Genomic DNA, 19,864 nt, shown 5'->3' on the forward strand with positions numbered 1-19,864 from the left:
TAATTCCGACTTTTGTGCACTAAGATGGCACTGGAGAATGGCGCCTTAGTACACTTTGCACTATACTCCCATATCCCTGTACTCGAGTACACCTGACAATAAAATCTAAATCTAAATAAATTTATTACAAAAGAGTGAATCAAAAATGATATAGCTGTTGGTCTCAGGTTAGAAATATCTTAAACAGAAACAAAAGCTTCAACTTGTTTCCCAATTATTTATTACAGAGACTTGTATTCAAAGAAATTATACTGCTATCCAACACTAACTCCTTCTAGTTTCTTCCTGTTGAATGTGGAGGCAAGTTTACAATTCATTTCTGAGCAGATGGCATGAACCATTTGTGATTCTGATGGCCTAAACATTTTCAATTTACATTCCTGGTGAGACACTAATGTAAAAGCAGCTGGGAGCCAGATCTGTTTCCACCGGGAACTTGCATTAGACTGCGTCTTCTCCACTTAAAGGTTGCATTAAGCCTCGACTTTAACTCCTTCACATCCATTCCCCCATACAATGGCATTGAGGCATCTCAATGTGGAACATGCTCAATGGAGACAAGTTGACTTTTTTTGTTGCAAATTCTGTGATTTTCAAGTCAGACTGTTGTCTAATACAAATTGTGTCATGATGCTCAAAACTGGTGAGTCGTGATGATATAGGAATGAAGGAAAGAGATGACTGAAGCTTGTGCATTTCTCCATGGATCTATGTTCAGTGAGCAACCTACTCTGAGTCAGTTCTTGGAACAAAGCCAATATCTCAGCTGCCTTACCTTAATGGACAAAGTCTAGACATTGGTGGCAAAGTGGCTCAGTGGTCAACTCTGCTGCCTCACAGCATCTGGGACCCAGATTTAATTCCACCCTTGGGTGACTGTGTGGAGTTTTTACGTTCTCCCTGTGTCTGTGTGGGTTTCTTCTGGTTGCTCCGGTTTCCTCCCACAGTCCAAAGGTGGACTGGCCATGCTAAATTACTCATAGTGTCCAGGGATGTGCAGGCAGGTAGATTAACCAATAGAAGTGCTGGGTTAGAGGGTAGGGGTGGGTGGATCTGGATTGGATGCTCTTCAGAGCATTGGTGTAGGCTGAATGGACTGTACCTGCACTGCAGGGATTCTATGATTACTCAAACCAAACACCAGTTTTCTGAGGGAATGGATAATGCAGATAAAGTGTGACTGAAGACCAGAGTGTTCTTCACCCACAAAGCAGTCTTTTTTTAACAGCATAAAATTGATTTTGGTTGAAGCTGTTAATGATCATTTAGTGAGGAGTACACTCAGATTGAGTCCAACAAGTTGCTGCTGATCACCTTCCCATTGCTTGTGTTCAAAGTCACGATGAAGTGAGTGACTGTGTCCGTGTCTCTTTACTCTGTGGTGCAGCAGATGTGATTCACGATTTTACCATTAACATCAACGCTTATCGTGGTCAAAGCAGGATCATTTCTCACATCATAGCATTGTTTAAAGTCAAAAACTTGTCCTATTTTCAGAGCAGGAATGTTACCGCGGTGCCAACAAAGGTCAAATTAACAACAATTTGCAACCTAAAATGGCACTTTGTTTATTACCAAGTGGGAGAATCTGATAATTTGCTTTCAATATCGCAGCCAGCGCAATAGTGCAAGCCAATCCAAATGAGTTGTCAAATTAAATGTGGAAATCCAGAAGTTGCTGTCTGAGATGGGCAATTAATTCACCAGCTCTAAATTATGTTGCTTCAGTAATCATTGTGCTGCCTGTTCCATAATCCTTCAATCCGATTGATTAAAGAGATGTACGGTTGCTTGTTCCATTGACTCGAGTTCCAGCTGTCATTATGCCTCAATGTTAGATTAACTCCAACAATTAAATATGGCACAATTAATATTATTAACAGTTTAAACTTACTGAACCATGAAAGTGCTGACCATGACAGGGAGCTGCTGAAAAAAAGCAAGATTTACTTTTGACAAGACTTTGGCTCCAATCAGCTGCAAAGGTAAATATTTAAAATTTGTTTCTACATTGCTGTTCTTTTGAATTGTTGATTCTAACAGCTTTCAAAACTTAAAAGACCTTAACTCAACTCTGAGCGATGAGATGCTTTTCTACAGAGCAACATTATGCATAGACATTAATTTATGACACATTGTTTCTCAAAGCACACTCCAAAAATATGAAAGTATTGTTAATAGGAACATGGTTGGTTCTCCACTACCCTTTCCAATAGGTTTTCGGATACCTTGGTTTCTCTGTTGCCTCCAGAACTAAGTGAAGAACATCAGAAATTTCTGAAAAATCTCTGCGGATCTGATAGCATCTGTGGAGAGAAATCAGAGCTAACGTATTGGGTCCAGTGACCCTTCCTCAGAACAGTGGGCCTCTCCTTTAAAAGTCAGCAGACCTATTACGGTGTGTGGGTGGACAAGGAAATTAAGGCAGAGCAAATGGGAAGGCTGGTGTTAATGTTGCTGCACTAGCAATCTAAAACTCCCAATCTCATGTTGTGATGACATGATTTCAAATCCCACCACAGCTGATGGTGAAGCCTGAATCCGATGCTTGAAAAATATAAACTATTATCAGAAAAACTCCCTGGTTTGCTCATGTCCTTTTAGGGAAGGAGATTGGTCACACTTACATAGTATGGCCTACATATGACTCCAGACCTACACTGGGCAATTGCCTTCTGGGCAATTAGAGATGTGCAACAAATTCCACAGATGGCAAACAAAACAATCTGAAGTGGAAGGAAGTGTCATTTCAATCTGTAAATAAATCAGATGTTCCAATGGTGAAAAAATTGATGGGAATCAACATTCAGTTAAAAGTGGAAAAACTCCCTAGAATTTGCGTGGGCGGCACGGTGGCACAGTGGTTAGCACTGCTGCCTCACAGCGCCTGAAGACCCGGGTTCAATTCCCGACTCAGGCGACTGACTGTGTGGAGTTTGCACGTTCTCCCCGTGTCTGCGTGGGTTTCCTCCGGGTGCTCCGGTTTCCTCCCACAGTCCAAAGATGTGCGGGTCAGGTGAATTGGCCATGCTAAATTGCCCATAGTGTTAGGTAAGGGGTAATGTAGGGGTATGGGTGGGTTTCGCTTCGGCGGGTCGGTGTGGACTTGTTGGGCCGAAGGGCCTGTTTCCACACTGTAAGTCTAATCTAAAAAAAATTGCTTTGGCCTCTGGAATCTCTTGTTTGTTCAAGCTCTTCTTTATTCGACATCATACAAGACATAAAGTAAATCAAATCTACACAAGATGAAAAAAAAAGCTAATTATTTGAAGTTAGGAGGTTGCCCTCACCTGAAGAAATCGAAAGGTTTGAACAGGTTGACCCATAGATCAGCTAAAAAAAAGTAATGCTAATGAGTGTGGAATTGCTAAATGTGATATCTCAGGATGTGTTTGAATCACCACAACAAGTCAACGATGAGATGGAATTATTTCGACTTTTATTGTTTGCAGTAAAATGTACAGTTTCTTTTTAAAAAAATTTTCCATTCTTAAACTACAAAGCTATTAAAGTATGAGAGATCTTGAAAAATGTGGCAACCGATTTTAACAATTAGCAAGTCATTGTAATAGAAAATAATGCATTTGCAAAATAGTCGAGTAAGTTATGATTAATCAGTAGAGACTCAAAACATTTGCAGTGAAGTTAGTGAATTAATTGCAAGTGTATGTCTTTATGTCCCCACCGCCATTCACCATTTACCTCATGCCATACCCATCCCATTTCTTTTATCATTTCATCCTCTTCACGGTCCCTTCTTCCTATGCCATTTCAATCTCCCATTCCATCATTCCCATGCCATCACATCCTTAACAGTCATACCAACAACCAGCAGAATGATCGTCATATACAAAATACCATGCAAAGATTGCAACAAGCATTACATTGGACAGACGGGTAGGAAACGAGCCCCCAGGATATATGAACACCAACTAGCCACCAAAAGACACGACACATAGACAAAGTGAAACACCAGTTCACCTGGGACAATACATCCATCCTGGAACAGGCTAAACAAAGACACACATGGGAATTCCTAGAGGCCTGGCATTCAAACTGGAACTCCATGAACAAACACATTAACTTACAACTCATTTACCAACACTTTTAACTTTCCAAACATAGACTGGGACTATGATAGTAATAAGGGTTTAGATGAAGAGGAATTTGCTAAGTGAGTACAAGAAAAATTTCTGATTCAGTATGCGGATGTACCTACTGGGGGAGATGGAAAACTTGACCTATCCTTGGGAAATAAGGCAGGGCAGGTGACTGAGGTATCAGTGGGAGAGCACTTTGGGGCCAGTGACCATAATTCTATTGAATTTAAAATAGTGTTGGAAAAGGATAGACTGGATCTAAATGTTAAAGTTCTAAACTGGAGGAAGGCTAATTTTGACAGTATTATACAAGAACTTTCAAAAGCTGACTGGAGGCAGATGTTCGCAGGTAAAGGGATGGCTAGAAAATGGGAAGCCTTCAGAAATGAGATAACGAGAGTCCAGAGACAATATATTCCTGTTAGGGTGAAAGGAAAGGTTGGTAGGTGTAGGGAATCTGGATGACTAGAGAAATTGAGGTTTTGGTTAAGAAAACGAAGGACACATATGTCAGGTATAGACAGCAGAGATCGAGAAAATCCTTAGAAGACTATAAAGGCAGTAGCAGTATACCTAAGAGGGAAATCAGGAGGGCAAAAAAGGGACATGAGATAGCTTTAGCAAATAGGGTTAAGGAGAATCCAAAGGGCTTTTAACAAAGATATTAAGGACAAAAGGGTAACCAGGGAGAGAACAGGGCCCCTCAAAGATCAGCAAAGGCAGCCTTTGTGTTGGGCCACTGGACATGGGGCAGATACTAAATGAGTATTTTGTATCATTGTTTACTGTGGAGAAACAGATGGTGACATCTTGAAAAATGTTCATATTTACAGTGGAGGAGGTGTTGGATGTCTTGAAATGGATAAAAGTGGATAAATCCCCAGGACTTGATCAGGTGTATCATCGAACTCTGTGGGAAGCTAGGGAAGTTATTGCCGGGCCCCTTGCTGTGAAATTTGTATCATCCATTTTCACAGATGAGGTGCCGGAAGACTGGAGCTTGGCTAACATGGTGCCACTGTTTAAGAAAGGTGATAAGGAAAAGCCAGAGATATATAGACTGGTGAGCCTGACATTGATGATGGGCAAGTTGTTGGAGGGAATCCTGATGCTCAGGATTTACATGTATTTGGAAAGGCAAGGGCTGATTAGGGATAGTCAACATGGCTTTCTACGTGGGAAATCATGTCTCACAAACTTGACTGAGTTTTTTGAAGAGGTAACAAAGAGGATTGATGATGGCAGAGCAGTGGATGTGATCTATATGGACTTCAGTAAAGCGTTTGACAAGGTTCCTCATGGGAGACTGATTAGCAAGGTTAGATCTCATGGAATACAGAGAGATCTAGCTATTTGGATACAGAACTGGCTCAAAGGTAGAAGACAGAGGGTGGTGGTAGAGGGTTGTTTTTCAGACTGGAGGCCTGTGACCAGTGGAGTGCCACAAGGATCGGTGCTGGGTCTTCTATTTTTTGTTATTTACATAAATGATTTGGATGTGAGCGTAAGAGGTAGGGATAGTAAGTTTGCAGATGACACCAAAATTGGAGGTGTGTGGACAGCGAAGAAGGTTACCTCAGAGCACAATGGGATCTTGACCAGATGGGCCAATGGGTTGAGAAGTGGCAGATGGAGTTTAATTCAGATATATGCGAGGTGCTGCATTTTGGAAAGGCAATCAGAGCAGGACTTATACACTTAATGGTAAGATTCTGGGGAGTGTTGTTGAACAAAGAGACTTTGGAGTGCATGTACATAGTTTCTTGAACGTGGAGTTGTGGGTAGATAGGATAGTGAAGAAGGCATTTGGTATGCTTTTCTTTATTGGTCAGAGTATTGAGTACAGGAGTTGGGAGGTCATGTTGTGGCTGTACAGGACGTTGGTTCAGCCACTTTTGGAATATTGCATGCAATTCTGGTCTCCTGCCTATCGGAAGGATGTTGTGAAACTTGAAAGGGTTCAGAATGTTGCCAGGGTTGGAGGTTTTGAGCTATAGGAAGACACTGAACAGACTGGGGCTGATTTCCCTGCAGCATTGGAGGCTGAGGGGTGAACTTATAGAGGTTTATAAAATTATGAGGAGCATGGATAGGATAAATAGACAATGTCTTTTCGATGCGGTGGGGAGGTCCAGAACTAGAGGGCATAGGTTTAGGGTGAGAGGGGATAGATATAAAAGGGACCTAAAGGGCAACTGTTTCACAAAGAGGGTGGTACGTGTATGGAATGAACTGCCAGGGGAAGTGGTGGAGGCACTTAGAAGACATTTAAAAGGCATCTGGATGGGCATATGAATAGGAAGAGTTTAGAGAGATATGGGCCAAGTGTTGGCAAATGAGACTAGATTAGATTAGGATATCTGGTCAGCATGAACGAGTTGGACCGAAGGGTCTGTTTGTGTGCTGTATATCTCTATGACTCTCTGACTCTCAAAAAAAAGAACCGGCAGTGAGATTACCAACCACATAAATAACAAGTGGGACAGAGCACCAGCACTTCATTGGAGGCTCACTGAGCATATTACCTAGCATAGCGATGAAAAGTCTGAGAACAAATCCACCAGCTCAGCAAGCAAACGTACAACCTGAGTCACAGAGTCATGGAGGTCTACAGCATGGAAACAAGCCCTTCGGCCAAACTTGTCCATACTGCTCAGCATTCACAATTTAAACTTGTCCCACTTGCCTGCTTTGGTCCATATCCCTCCATACCTATCCCATCTACGTACCTGTCTAAATGTCTCTTAAATTATGAAATTGCACTTGCAACGCGTTCAAGACACTCATCGTCCCCATGACTCTTCTTCTATTTCTTACCCTCTCACCTTAAACCTATGCCTAGACTTGACCACCATGGGGGAAGAATCTATACAGCCATTGCATTCCCCCACCCTATGTCATCAGCTTTCATGCTGTTCCTACCATCCATGCTGCTTGCCAGTTCTGGATTCCCTTTGCCTAGTCAAGGTTGCTTTCTTATGGGGCTCCTCGGACCTCTTGCTGCATTTTTTGTTACACCAGCCCCATCCGACCACTGTTGTCCCCAGTAGTTGGCAACCAAGTACGTGTCATGTCTCCCAGTCCTTGACATGGAGCAGTCTGCACCCTCCGAATCAACACAGATGTCAATCAAACTGCCTCCTGTTATGGTTTCACCTGTTTTCTTTTCTCTGTTGCATGGTTGAGAAATAAAAATTACGAGTCCTGAACTATCGGGTAAATCTAATCTATTACATGGAGCTTGTGAGCAAAAACTTGGAAGACAAACACAGCACAGAAATACCAGTAATAAAACAATCCTGCAAGCCATTTGAAACACACGAGCAAAAAAATCAGCAAGGTTGACCAAGGGTTGATTAAACAGTTGCAAAGTCAACACAGGGCATGTCAGTCGGTGTAGAGTCAGGGCAGTGGCACCAATTCCATTTGAAGACAATTGCTAAAAGAAACTTCAGGGGACAACAAAGAAATAAAGAGCTTCTGAAAATCTGGGAGTGTAATTGGTCATATCCATCAAATGCACCAGGTACAAAAAAAGGTTCGTGAGGAAGGTGGCAAAGGATAATAAAATAATAAAGTCTCGTCCTACATCAACACGATAATTTAAAAGCCACATTCATTATTTGCATTCAACCATTATTTGATCATGAATCCACCCGACGCAGACATTTTAGCTTTGAGGATCGGTGCAGTTTTAATTCGAAGAGTTGCTTTTTCTTTTGCCAGTCGTCTGAAAATATGGATCTGGATTTTCGCTGAGTCAGGATGACTTGGATGTCCTTTAAAAATGGTTCGTTGGACCTGATTCCGAGACTGCGGAATCAACAGCCGGAAACAACAAAATGGCAGAAACTATGAACAAGTTTTAAGCATCTGCTTTCGCAGTAGAGCATACACATTTGATCCTGGAAAAGTGCAGGCAAAAAGAATAGAAAACAATTGTGATTATTCAATAAAGGTACTAAGTAAAGGCTGACAAGTCCCTGGTACTGATAATGGGCATTCTATCGTCCTAAATGACTACAGAGATAGAACTTGCATTGGTCATGACCTTCCAAAATTCCCTTGATCTGGAAAGGTCACAGTGGATTGGATGGTGGTGAATGTAATACCAATTTTCAAGAAAGGAGGGAGATGAGAAGCCAATTGTTCTCACATGAGACTATAAGACCATAAGACAGAGGAGCAGAAATTAGACCATTCAGTCCACTGAGTCTGCACCACCATTCAGTCATGGCTGATAAGTTTCTCAACTCCTTTCTCCCGCTTTCTCCCTGAGATCCCCCTGATACTCAAGAACCTAACTATCCCAGTTCTTAACTATACTCATGACCAGGCCTCTAAAACCTTCTGTGGCAATGCATTCCATGTCTGTCTTTAGCAAATGCATTGCTAAGGGCCATACATTGGCTCAGTGGTTAGCACTGCCATCTCGCAGCACCAGGAACCTGGGTTTGATTCTAGTCTTGGGCTACTGTTTGTGTGGAGTTTGGATGTTCTCTCTGGGGGTTTCCTCTGGGTGCTTCAGTTTCCTCCCAAAGTCCAGGTTAGGTGGATCGGCCATACTAAATTGCCCATTGTATCCAGGGATCTGCAGGTAAGGTGGCATTACAGAGATTGGATTTGGGTGGAATGCTCTTCAGAGGGCCAGTGCAGGCTGAATGGTCTCTGCCTGCATTGTAGGGATTTTATGGTTCTATGAAATAGTAGCTGAAAATGTGTTGCTGGAAAAGAGCAGCAGGTCAGGCAGCATCCAAGGAACATATGCCCGAAATGTCGAATCTCCTGTTCCTTGGATGCTGCCTGACCTGCTGCGCTTTTCCAGCAACAATTTTCAGCTCTGATCTCCAGCATCTGCAGACCTCACTTTCTCCTCTATGAGATAGTAGCAGAGCATTAGAAAATCCTACTACAAAGAGACAGAGTCAATGTGCTTTCGTAAAAGAAAAATCGTGTTTGCCAAATTTATTGGACATCTTTGAGGAAGTAAGACTCAGGGTGGTTAAAGGGGTGCCAGTAATGTTGTATATTTGGATATCCAAAAGGAATACAATAAGGTGTTAGATCAAAGAGAATGTTGGGGTTAATATATTAGAAGGCCCAGTTTTGCACTGTAGCTTGACATGGGTAATCGCAGTCTGGCCTAGCTTTCATTGACAGAGTGAGGAGGACAGATATTGCCATCTTGAGAGATGAACGCAGAATCATGTTCTTGAGAACAATTGTCATTCTTCCAGGGTGACACCTCAGCAATCCTGGTAAACTGGTGGAATTTGGACTGTTGTGAGACCCTAAACACTTTGAATATCCACAGCTTAGGGCCACTGGTATCTGCAGCACTGTGCAGATAACACACTGTGCACAGGCCACATATGAACATACAAGATGGGAACAGAAGTAGACCATTCAGTCCCTTGAGCCTGTTCAACCATTCAATAAGATCATGGCCCGATCTGTTTGTGTCTCAAATTTCACTTTCCCATCTATACCCAATAACTCCTGATATCTCTGCCGAACAAGGATTTTTCAAGCAGGAGTTGGATATAGTTCTTAATGGCTAAAGGGTATGGGGCAAAAACAGGAACAGGGTACTGAATTGGATGATCAGCCGTATAGAATGGCCAACACATTTCTATTTTCTATGTTTCTAATGTCTTCACTTCTGTTTTAAATATTCAATACACCAGATTTCATCATCTTCTGAGGTAGTAGTTTCCAAAGTTACGCAATCCAATGAGTGGAAATCTTTCTCCTCATCTCGATCCTAAAAGGGTGATCCCTAATCTTCCCCCTTAGTTCAGGACTGACCCTCAAGAAGAAAAGTCTGTTCATGTGCAACTTAGGATCTTGGACACAGCAGTCAAGCCACTCACTCTTCCAAACTCCAGTGGAAACAAGCCCATCTGTACAACTACCCTCATGCATACTTATCTGCTCCTATTGCCTTCTCAGAGGTTAGCTATAGATTTTTGCCCCACTATGGGTAGAGCACGTCTCTCATCCTGCCCACTTTCTGCATTAGAGACCTCCAAGTCTGGATGGCTGAGAATCGAGGAACCTATTCTCTGGCATGTTGTGTGATCCCTGTATCTTTCCAAGGTCTTGGCTCTGGAATGACTTGTATTGATTGACCCAAAATGTGCCTCCCCTTCAAGAGGTGCAGCAGTTTGCACTCCCACTCAGGAGTGTGGTCATTCAAAAGGTACGTTTTGATAGCGCCGTTTACAATTGTCTAAATGCCCAGTCTGTGTGATGTTTACCTGCTGTCTGTTTTAGACTCAGGTTCATCATGTATATCAACTGTCAGGCACACGTTTAGGCCGACGCACATTTGTCGCCCTCGTGTTTCGTACTTAGAAATTGAGAAGAGAATTTTTTCGAAGTTTTTTTTGTAATTGCTAAAATTGTTTCTTTAACCTAAGCTTTTGTAAGTTTAATTATTAATTCGCTTTAGATAAAGTGTACCCTGGATATCGAATTGCTAAGAGTTAGCACATTGAGAGACCTTGGCTTAAATCCATCCAAGACCAAGGGATGAAATGTTCTTGCTTCCTGGTCTGTTTGAATCTCAAGTGAAGTGTGTCCATTCGGTTTCAATCCTTGGGTAGTGGGTGACCACTGTGTTTTTTGCCAGGTGGGCCTCCCAATGTTATGTTCTGGATTTAATAGAAAAGTAAAGGTACATTTACGATTCACAATTTGATATAAACATTCATGGATTATTTCCAGTCTCTCATTTGGATTTTGTACTCTGGTCCGGGGTCACTGGACATTTCTGCATTAACCCAATACTGTATACTGCCTCTTCCCTTTGTAACCTCCTGACACAAAGCAGCATGCACATTTTGGTAGTATTAACAGAAGTCAATTCTGTGCTCCTTTTCCTGATTTTTTTTCTCATCTACATTGGCTGTCAGTCAAGGAACATCTTGACTTTGAACGGGTTTGGGTCAATACGTGACTCAGCGGCCTTGGCAGCGTCTGCATTGGTGAGGTGGGCCTAAAGCAGACTTGTGGTGGCAGTGGAGTTGAGTTTGGGCTGGTGAGATCCCTGGCAGCATCAGTGGCATCTGCTTTTGATGAGGTCCAGCAAGGACTCATCGTGGTGAGGGCATTGGTGGAGGTGAGATGGCACCAAAGAGTGGTGACTTTGTTCTAGCAGCGTGGTGAAGGGACTCATGCCTGGCCATCAAGGCCTATGGTCCATGGCCCATGATGGGGCACTTAATAAGCAGGACTGTAGAGTTGGCCACTTGTTCTTTATTTCTTCATTTTCTTGCTGTTATGATGTATGCTTTGGTTTGCTTTTCTGTGTTTTAAGATGGCAACAGAGAGGGACGAGACTATACAATACTTTTCTCTGTATTTTGTAACAAGATACACATGATAATAAATAAAACAAATTACAGACATTACATAAAATCTATCTAAAGCTGAAGTCAAATCAGATTTTGATAGAAAGAGTGTGCAAAGTTATATGGAGAAAGCAGGAATATAACAGTTGATAATTATGTTGATTTGAATAGTTGGTGCAGGCATGAGGGGCTGAATGGCCTCATTTTGCATTGTAACAATTTTGTGATTCTGTCCACCTTCAAGCTATAAATTTTGCCCCTAAGCCAAAATAAATTCCCATACTCTACTACCAGAGGCCTAATTTGCTTGGTCATTAAGCTCTCACAATGAAAGCAAAACCCTCTTATTCTCCAGAAAGTCTCTCATTCTTCTGTGTTTTATCAGACATTACCATGGCTACAGTAATTCTTACAAATTAATTATTCAACCTCTTCATCGACATTGGTCAAACTCACATGCCACTAGTTCAAAATCCAAACTCTAAAAGAAATTATATTAAACTATATATATGTATATATAAATTTATATAAATTTATATTTAATTTGCACACTTGTCTTAAGTTCAGGAGTGCACTAACACAAGTCTGGCTCAATAGTAGAGAAAACCTAGGTGTTGAAAAACTTTGGAGGCAACTTTCAATTTGAGAGCACGTTGGAGGTAATTTTGAATTTGTGTGGAACCGTGCAGTAGGTCATAACTTGACAGCCCTTTGTCTGTTTTACATTATTGCTCATTGCAAAACATATCCCTCTGGGTGGGTGTTGAAGGAAAGTTGTAGAGCTAACCTTCTATTTCATTTCTTTGTTATAATGAGTTGCTAGTGGTTCTGTGCGGAGACCAGCCACTAAGGAAATCCCACAACGAATCAACATTGGGACCTTTCTTCCTTGCAATCTTTATTAATGATTTGCATGAAGGTGTTGGGGGAATTCCACGTAAGTTGATGGGCAGAGATTTGTGTGAATGTCAGATCCGTGGTGGTGAAAAATCAGCCAGATTAAATCTCGCTAGATGGGGGAATTGGGTCTTTATACACGTTATTCAATGTAGATAAATGCAGTGTTTTGTGCGGGGATTAGGTTAATGTCAAGCACATGTATACCATGCAAGATATTGAACTAAAGAGTGCTGATTGTGAAAAGGATTAGGACCAGCTTTCTGCCATGTTGGAAAATCTCCCTGATATGGTTACACGATGGAGGTGGACTAAAATCACAAGTTCCACTCCCAAACATGACATTTCCCATTTCCTTAAGGTAGGAGTGGAGTCAGCTCAGTTTTCACAGCTCTGTGTGGTGTTCATAGAGGAAGCTGGCCACTTAAACAGAAAGCTATATCCACTTAAAACCTGTTTTGAGATGCTGATCTCATTGGGCCCGCAAGACCACCAATGTACTCAATGTATTTTATTTAAATAGGCAGGGTTCCTCTTTGGAGAAAGGTAAAAACAAGGACTGCAGATATTGGAAACCAGAGTCTAGATTAGAGTGGCGCTAGAAAAGCACAGCAGGTCAGGCTGCACCCAAGGAGCAGGAAAATCGACGTTTAAGGCAAAAGCCCTTCATCAGGAATAGAGGCAAGGTGCCTGCAGAGTGGAGAGATAAATAAGAGGTGGGGAGAAAGTAGCATTGAGTACAATATGTGAATGAGGGTGGGGATGGAGGTGATAGGTCAGAGAGGAGGGTGGGGAAGGTAGCAAAGAGTACAATAGGTGAATGGGTGGGGATGAAGTTGATAGATCAGAGAGGAGGGTGGAGTGGGATAGGTGGGAAGGAAGATAGGCAGGTAGTACAGGTCATGGTGCTGAGCTGGAAGATTGGAACTGGGGTGAGGGTGGGGAAGGGGAAATGAGGTGACTGCCTTGGAATTCCTGTGGGTATGATTTCAGGATGCTTTGTGATGGGGGTGACGTATCCTTTGGAGAAAGCATGTAGGTGCCCTTTGGGAGCAAGGTTCAATACCCTTTGGAGGCGGGGGTAGGGTGAGGGTGGGGATCTGCTAGTCAGGTACCATTTGGATTTGTTAACTGCAGAGACAAATTGCATGTATAAGCTGCATAACCCTCCTGGAACTGTCAAACCTATAAAAGACCCGTCAAACATATCAACAAATGTCAAGCCAACAAGGCCTGTCAATAAGTGTTGAAAACTGTTGCGATGCATCAAACATGCCAAGAAGTGTCAAACCTCTCAAGATGTACCAAGATAAGCGGCAGAGCAAAATGTGCAGAGGGCTGTGAAACTTTGCAGAGGAACATAGTTACATGGAATGAGTGGGCAAAAGTCTGGCAGATGGAATACAATATAAATAAATGTGAAGTCATACATTTTGGTATTAGTAATAGTGAGAAGGATTATTACTTAGAGGGTAGAACGTTGCAGCTATGCAGAAGGACCTGGGTGTCATTGTGCATGAACCACAGAAGGGTGGTCTGCAGGTACAACAAGTAATTAGAAAGGCAAATGGAATTTTGTCCTTCATTGCTAAAGGGATTGAGTTTAAAAGCAGGGAGGTTATGTTGCAGCTATACAGGGTGAAGGTGAGGCCACACCTGGAGAACTGTGTACAGTTTTGGTCTCCTTACTTGAGAAATGATGTAGTGGCTCTGGAGGGGGTGCAGAGGAGGTTCACTAGGTTGATTCCAGAGTTGAGAGGGTTGGCTTATCAGGAGAGGCTGATTGGGATTATATTCACTGGAATTTAGAAGATTGAGGGGAGATCTTATAGAAACATAAAATTATGAAGAAAATTGAAGAGATAGAAATAGAGAGGATGTTTCCACTGGCAGGTGAAGCCAAGACAAGAGGGCATAGCCTCAAGATTAGGGGGAGCAAACTTAGGACTGACTTGAGAAGGAATTTCTTCAGTCAAAGGGTTGTTAATCTATGGAATTTCTTGTTCAGTGAAGTAGTTGATGCAATTTCAGTAAACATTTTTAAAGCTAAGGTAGATTTTTTTTGAGCAATAAAGGAATTAAGGGATATGGTGAGAGCGCGGGTAAGTGCATCTGAGTCCACAAAACGAATGGCGGCGCAGGCTCGAAGGGCCAGACGGCCTACTCCTGCTCCTAGTTCTTATGTTCAATGTTCAAAATCTGAAAAGAAATGTCAGATCTGTGATAGGGTTAGGGCTAGGGCTTGTGTTAGGATTACAGTTAGGGTTCAGGCTAGGTTTAGGATTAAGATTAGGCCTAGGGCTAGGGTCGAAGCTATCATAACCCGTTAAAATTTGGTTTTATGGATAAGTGTACTTTTCTCAATGGAATGTACTCTGTGATATAGAATTATAAGCAATAGAACTTTATTTCCTCGCATGTGCATTTTTGTCATGGGGCAAACAGCTATAATCTAGAAGCAATGTGGGTGTTTGGGATGGTGTCTATCCCACTGCTATGGGAAGTTTTAACACTCACTGTTGATTGGAGGCTGAGATGTATGGAATCACAGTGGCTGCAATCTAATGGTCAGGCTGATTGTGCGCCATGAAACAATACATCAGGAGACCCAAAGAACAGCAATGGCCCTACAAATGGCCACAAGCGATGACCTAGTTATTGCTGGATGGTTAATCCAGAGACCCAGGTAATATTGTCAGGACCTGGGTTTGAATCCCACATTGACAGATAGTGAAATTTAAAGTCAATAAAAACCTGGAATTATGAGCCCATTAATCCGCTGTCAAAAAAAAACTGACCTGGCTCACTAAGGTCCTTCAGGGGTAGGTAAATGCCACCTTAGCTGGTCTGGCCTACATGTGACTCCTGACCTACAGAAAAGTGGGTAAGTCCTAACTACCCTCTGTGCAATTAGAGATAGGCAATAAAATGCCGAATGTGTACGTAATGTTCACACGATTGTAAGGTTTAAATTTTATTGTCATGTGTACTCAAATACAGGATATGGGAGTACCGTACAGTGAAAAGAGCATTATAGTGCCATTCTCCAGTGCCATCTTACTGTTCAAAGGTCAGGATGAAAAACAGAAGCAGAAATAAAGGAAATAAAAGGAAACATCCAGATCACGCTCTGGCCTCTGACCTGAGCCCTTGCTGCCAGAAAAGAAATGCCACAAACTCCATTCCTCAGTCTGCGGTGAGGGTGTCTCGGGTCCCTGCACACCCCCACAGCAGGAATACCACCCACCCTGCCGTCAGGTACCTGGGCCCAGACACAGCCTGGAGCCACACTACCATTGCTGGAACCATGTCACTATTCTTCAGCGCCATCCTGCCTTCACACGTGTCATCGCTACCATGAGTCTGCATGCTTCCTGGCTACCATTTCAGCAAAGAATCCACCCCCACTGGCCTGCTGGGAAGGAACTGCTCCTGCTGGTACTGACCCTCCAGGAACGAACTACTCCTGCTGGTACTGACCCTCCTGGAGTGAACTGCTCCTATTGGTACTGACCCTCCTGCGTGAACTGCTCCTGCTGGTACTGACCCCCAGGGGTGAACTGCTCCTGCTGGTACTGACCCTCCTGCGTGAACTACACCTGCTGGTACTGACGCTCCTGGAGTGAACTGCTCCTGCTGGTACTGACCCTCCTGCGTGAACTGCTCCTGCTGGTACTGACCCCCAGGGGTGAACTGCTCCTGCTGGTACTGACCCCCAGGAGTGAACTGCTCCTGCTGGTACTGACCCCCAGGGGTGAACTGCTCCTGCTGGTACTGACCCTCCTGGAGTGAACTGCTCCTGTTGGTACTGACCCTCCTGCGTGAACTGCTCCTGCTGGTACTGACCCCCAGGTGTGAACTGCTCCTGCTGGTACTGACCCCAGGAGTGAACTGCTCCTGCTGGTACTGACCCTCCAGGGAAGGAACTGCTCCTGCTAGTACTGACCCCCAGGAGTGAACTGCCCCTGTTGGTACTGACCCCCAGGAGTGAACTGCTTCTGCTGGTACTGACCCTCCTGGAGTGAACTGCTCCTGTTGGTACTGACCCCAGGAGTGAACTGCTCCTGCTGGTACTGACCCCCTGGAGTAAACTGCTCCTGTTGGTACTGACCCCCAGGAGTGAACTGCTCCTGCTGGGACTGACCCCCAGGAGTGAACTGCTCCTGCTGGGACTGACCCCCAGGAGTGAAATGCTCCTGCTGGTACTGACCCCCTGGAGTGAACTGCTCCTGCTGGTACTGACCCCCTGGAGTGAACTGCTCCTGCTGGGACTGACCCCCAGGAGTGAAATGCTCCTGCTGGTACTGACCCCCAGGAGTGAACTGCTCCTGCTGGTACTGACCCCCAGGAGTGAAATGCTCCTGCTGGTACTGACCCCCTGGAGTGAACTGCTCCTGCTGGTGCCGACACTCTGAAGAAAAGAAAAAGGAGATAAAAAGGAAACAGATGGAAGCAGATGGGCCTCTGAGCTCAGGAACCAGCCTGGACACTGCTAATCTACTACCACCGTCTTCTCACAGGAATATGTCTGTTGTTAAAGAAAATCTGCAGCTTTGTGTGAATATGCTTCCGTGAATAATGCCCACACGAACTAATTTGTAAAAAATTAATGCGTCAAGCCAAGTTTCATTCTGGGATTTGACTTGTCCCATGGTACTGTCAGCTGGGATCAGAACTAAGTGGGGGATCTTTGCAGCATTGAAATTCGTTGAATATAAGAGGAATCATCTGTGGGGGCAAGGGACAATGAGAGGGAGTGTGGGTAAAAGGCTGGAGGAATATTTCACATTTTATTCTTGAATGCTAACTTTTGTAAACAGTGCTGGAGCCTTGAGGCTGACATTTTGAACAGCCCACATCAAGAACTGACAACCTTCTCAGCTTGTTCTGGGTCATCTAGCTCAATTTCTAATCAAACTTGCATTCCAGACTACCGATAAGGAGAGTGGGGTGCCATCTTTAGAGTTTGGGGATTTGCAGAGTTGGGAATTCTCTTACCTGAGCCTAGAATAATTCCAGGACGTAGGTATTATTGGGATCATGGACAGGCTGTCATGATTTTTTAATATAATTTACACCACTGTGAGAATCTTCACGTGTTGGAGATGAAACCTCGCCTACATTTATCAAGCCTGCAAAAATAATTTCCACAGGTATTGAATATATGTTTTATACTTGAAGAAACATTTTTGGCAGATAGGAGGAGATGGATTATAGACTGCGGAACTGTTGAACATGTGATGGACAAGGCTCTCTCTCTCACTCTCTTGGTCTCTCAAGCAGAAAAATATCCAGTGTCAACACTGACTAGAAAGAAACATTAGGAACCCAAGAACTTAAAAGATAACAGCAATATTTGCTACTACTGATGGTTCAATCATGGTCTCGCATTAAAACTTTAGACTTCAAGGGCACCCAATAGACTCTAAATGGCATATGCTTATGTCTTCCTTTTGAGCAAGACCCTGTCCACTTTTACACCTGTAAATGTGTGCTGTCCATAGGTAGCCCTATCCAGAATACTTTGTAAAGTTGACCATTCACAGAATGGGGAATGTTGAGGACGTGGAGACAATCAGAGGGAAAAGCTCTAAACGTTCTTCGCTCCCAGCATAGATTCAGAGAGTTGGATCCTTTAGCTCAAGTAAGGTGTTAACTTTAGGATTATTTAATTGAGTGCTTCAAAATAACTAAATGATTAGACCACGTCTGTGTGGATGTGCTAGTTCATCCTGTTAGGATAGGGAGGGGAGAGGAACATATTACATAAACATAGATCTTTGGTGAGATGGCGCAAGATTTTCTCCTTTACAAAAGGCCATTGACTTTGGAATGCATTGCCTGGTTGTTCAATGATTGGAAGTTGCTGCAAGTGTTCACAAGGGAGCTGAATGAGGACGTAGTAGATAGTTGAGATCTTGGGTGACATTCCTAACTTGTGTTTTTCAGGAAATTATTTGGATGATCTTCAATGGCCGGAGAAAAATTTCCCTGATTTATTTTCCCATGAGTTGGTGGAGAAGTCTTTATTATTTATGTATTTTGCAGGATGTTAGGTGTTTGCTTGTTTCTTTGGGAATCATGAAGCTCAATTACACACTTACTGTAAGGTACAGTGTCGGGAGGGGGGTGCCACTGCTCTCTTTTTATTTGCCTTTATTTTTGGTCTGTGCATGCATACCCATGAAGATAAGGAAATTAGCAGTGAGTTCGAAAATATCCGAGTAGGCGTCAACCTTTAATCATTATCTCAGTATGTCTGTTGTTGCTTGAGATGGGCTGTCTGAGGATACAATTGGTTGTCTGTATCTTGCAGTTTGCACTCTGTTTTTCCAGTTATGGTTTGCTTCACAGGGAATGGTGTAGCTATTGTGCTGCAAGTACACTCTGCCCAGGCTCCGATATATATCAGCTTATGGTTTGGCTGCCCCTTTCCCTGCAAACAAGAGACAGCAGTCATGAAGCACTTTAAACCCAATGACAAGTTCCCTTTGCTGATCCTCTAAGTATATTCTGAAGACTCCAATCTGCTAGCACTCTGAAACTGCACAGGGGTCACTAAATTGCAGGACCTGATATTAATAAAAGAGAATAGAATAGCAAAAGAAAAGTGTTGGATATTCAAGCACATTATAAATCGATCACACAAGATTCCAGAATCATTGAATTAGTGTTCACTTTACAAAGGCTGTATGATGTATGGAAACCCATTGTAACCAAGGTGCTTCAGTTCAAATTATTTTCTTGGAGGGAGAGTTCTTTTTATCATTATGGAGTCTACTGTCTCACCTTACATCTCGTAGCTTCCAGTGCAGATTTTATTCTTTTAAACAGGTTAAACAGTCCCTGATGAAACAGAGGACCAAAAACACAAACTAATGGCTATTGGAAATTTAGAATAGGGGAACAGAAACAGATTAAATCAAAATAACATTCCCCCCCTCCCCAGGTTGATAATGCACCCCAGCCCCTGTGGTGCCCACTAGTTGCTATAGGCCTCTATTGTGCCAGGGAACTCAACATACTCCATCTCCATGGAAACCCTAGCACAGACACATCAGGAGAAGGGGGCAAACAGTTGCATTATGATTACCCCATCAGGGCCCACTGCTTGGACCTATTAATGGCCGCACTGGCCAGACTCCAGGGGCAGACCCACAAGGAGGACCTCCGACTTTGCTGAATTGATCTGTTTGTTCCTGTAATTAATACTAGTGAAAATGAAATGTTGACTTGCCTGTGTTACCCGCTGTTTCAGTGCTCTGACCAGGTTGCTGTGAATCCGAGCTCAATGGAGATGAATAATAATTAGGCAATGAAGTTATGGGGGGATTGAAATCAGCTGGAAAAGAAAACCCAATTGAAAAAAGTGATAATGTAAAGAGATAAGCCAAACCATATTGTCCTTTTCTGCTAAAGTAATACATTTCAAAACCTTCAGTTTAACATTTTGTTAAGAATTATGCGAGCTACCCAGTATATTTTAGGATTAAAAAAATAACATTTTAAAAT

General features: G+C 43.0%; 1 protein-coding gene across 1 annotated transcript in view; it reads right to left on the reverse strand.

Moving 5' to 3' along the window:
* Window positions 1-18,765: 18,765 nt before the first annotated feature.
* LOC132825574 (WW domain-binding protein 2-like) overlaps window positions 18,766-19,864 on the reverse strand; it is a 28,849-nt gene continuing 27,750 nt past the window's right edge. The window contains exon 7 of the mRNA XM_060840953.1: window positions 18,766-18,788. Within this exon, the coding sequence (XP_060696936.1) occupies window positions 18,766-18,788 (23 nt within the window). The remainder of the gene's footprint in view (window positions 18,789-19,864) is intronic.

The sequence above is a fragment of the Hemiscyllium ocellatum genome, chromosome 20 (genome assembly GCF_020745735.1).
Source record: "Hemiscyllium ocellatum isolate sHemOce1 chromosome 20, sHemOce1.pat.X.cur, whole genome shotgun sequence".
NCBI lineage: Eukaryota > Metazoa > Chordata > Chondrichthyes > Orectolobiformes > Hemiscylliidae > Hemiscyllium > Hemiscyllium ocellatum.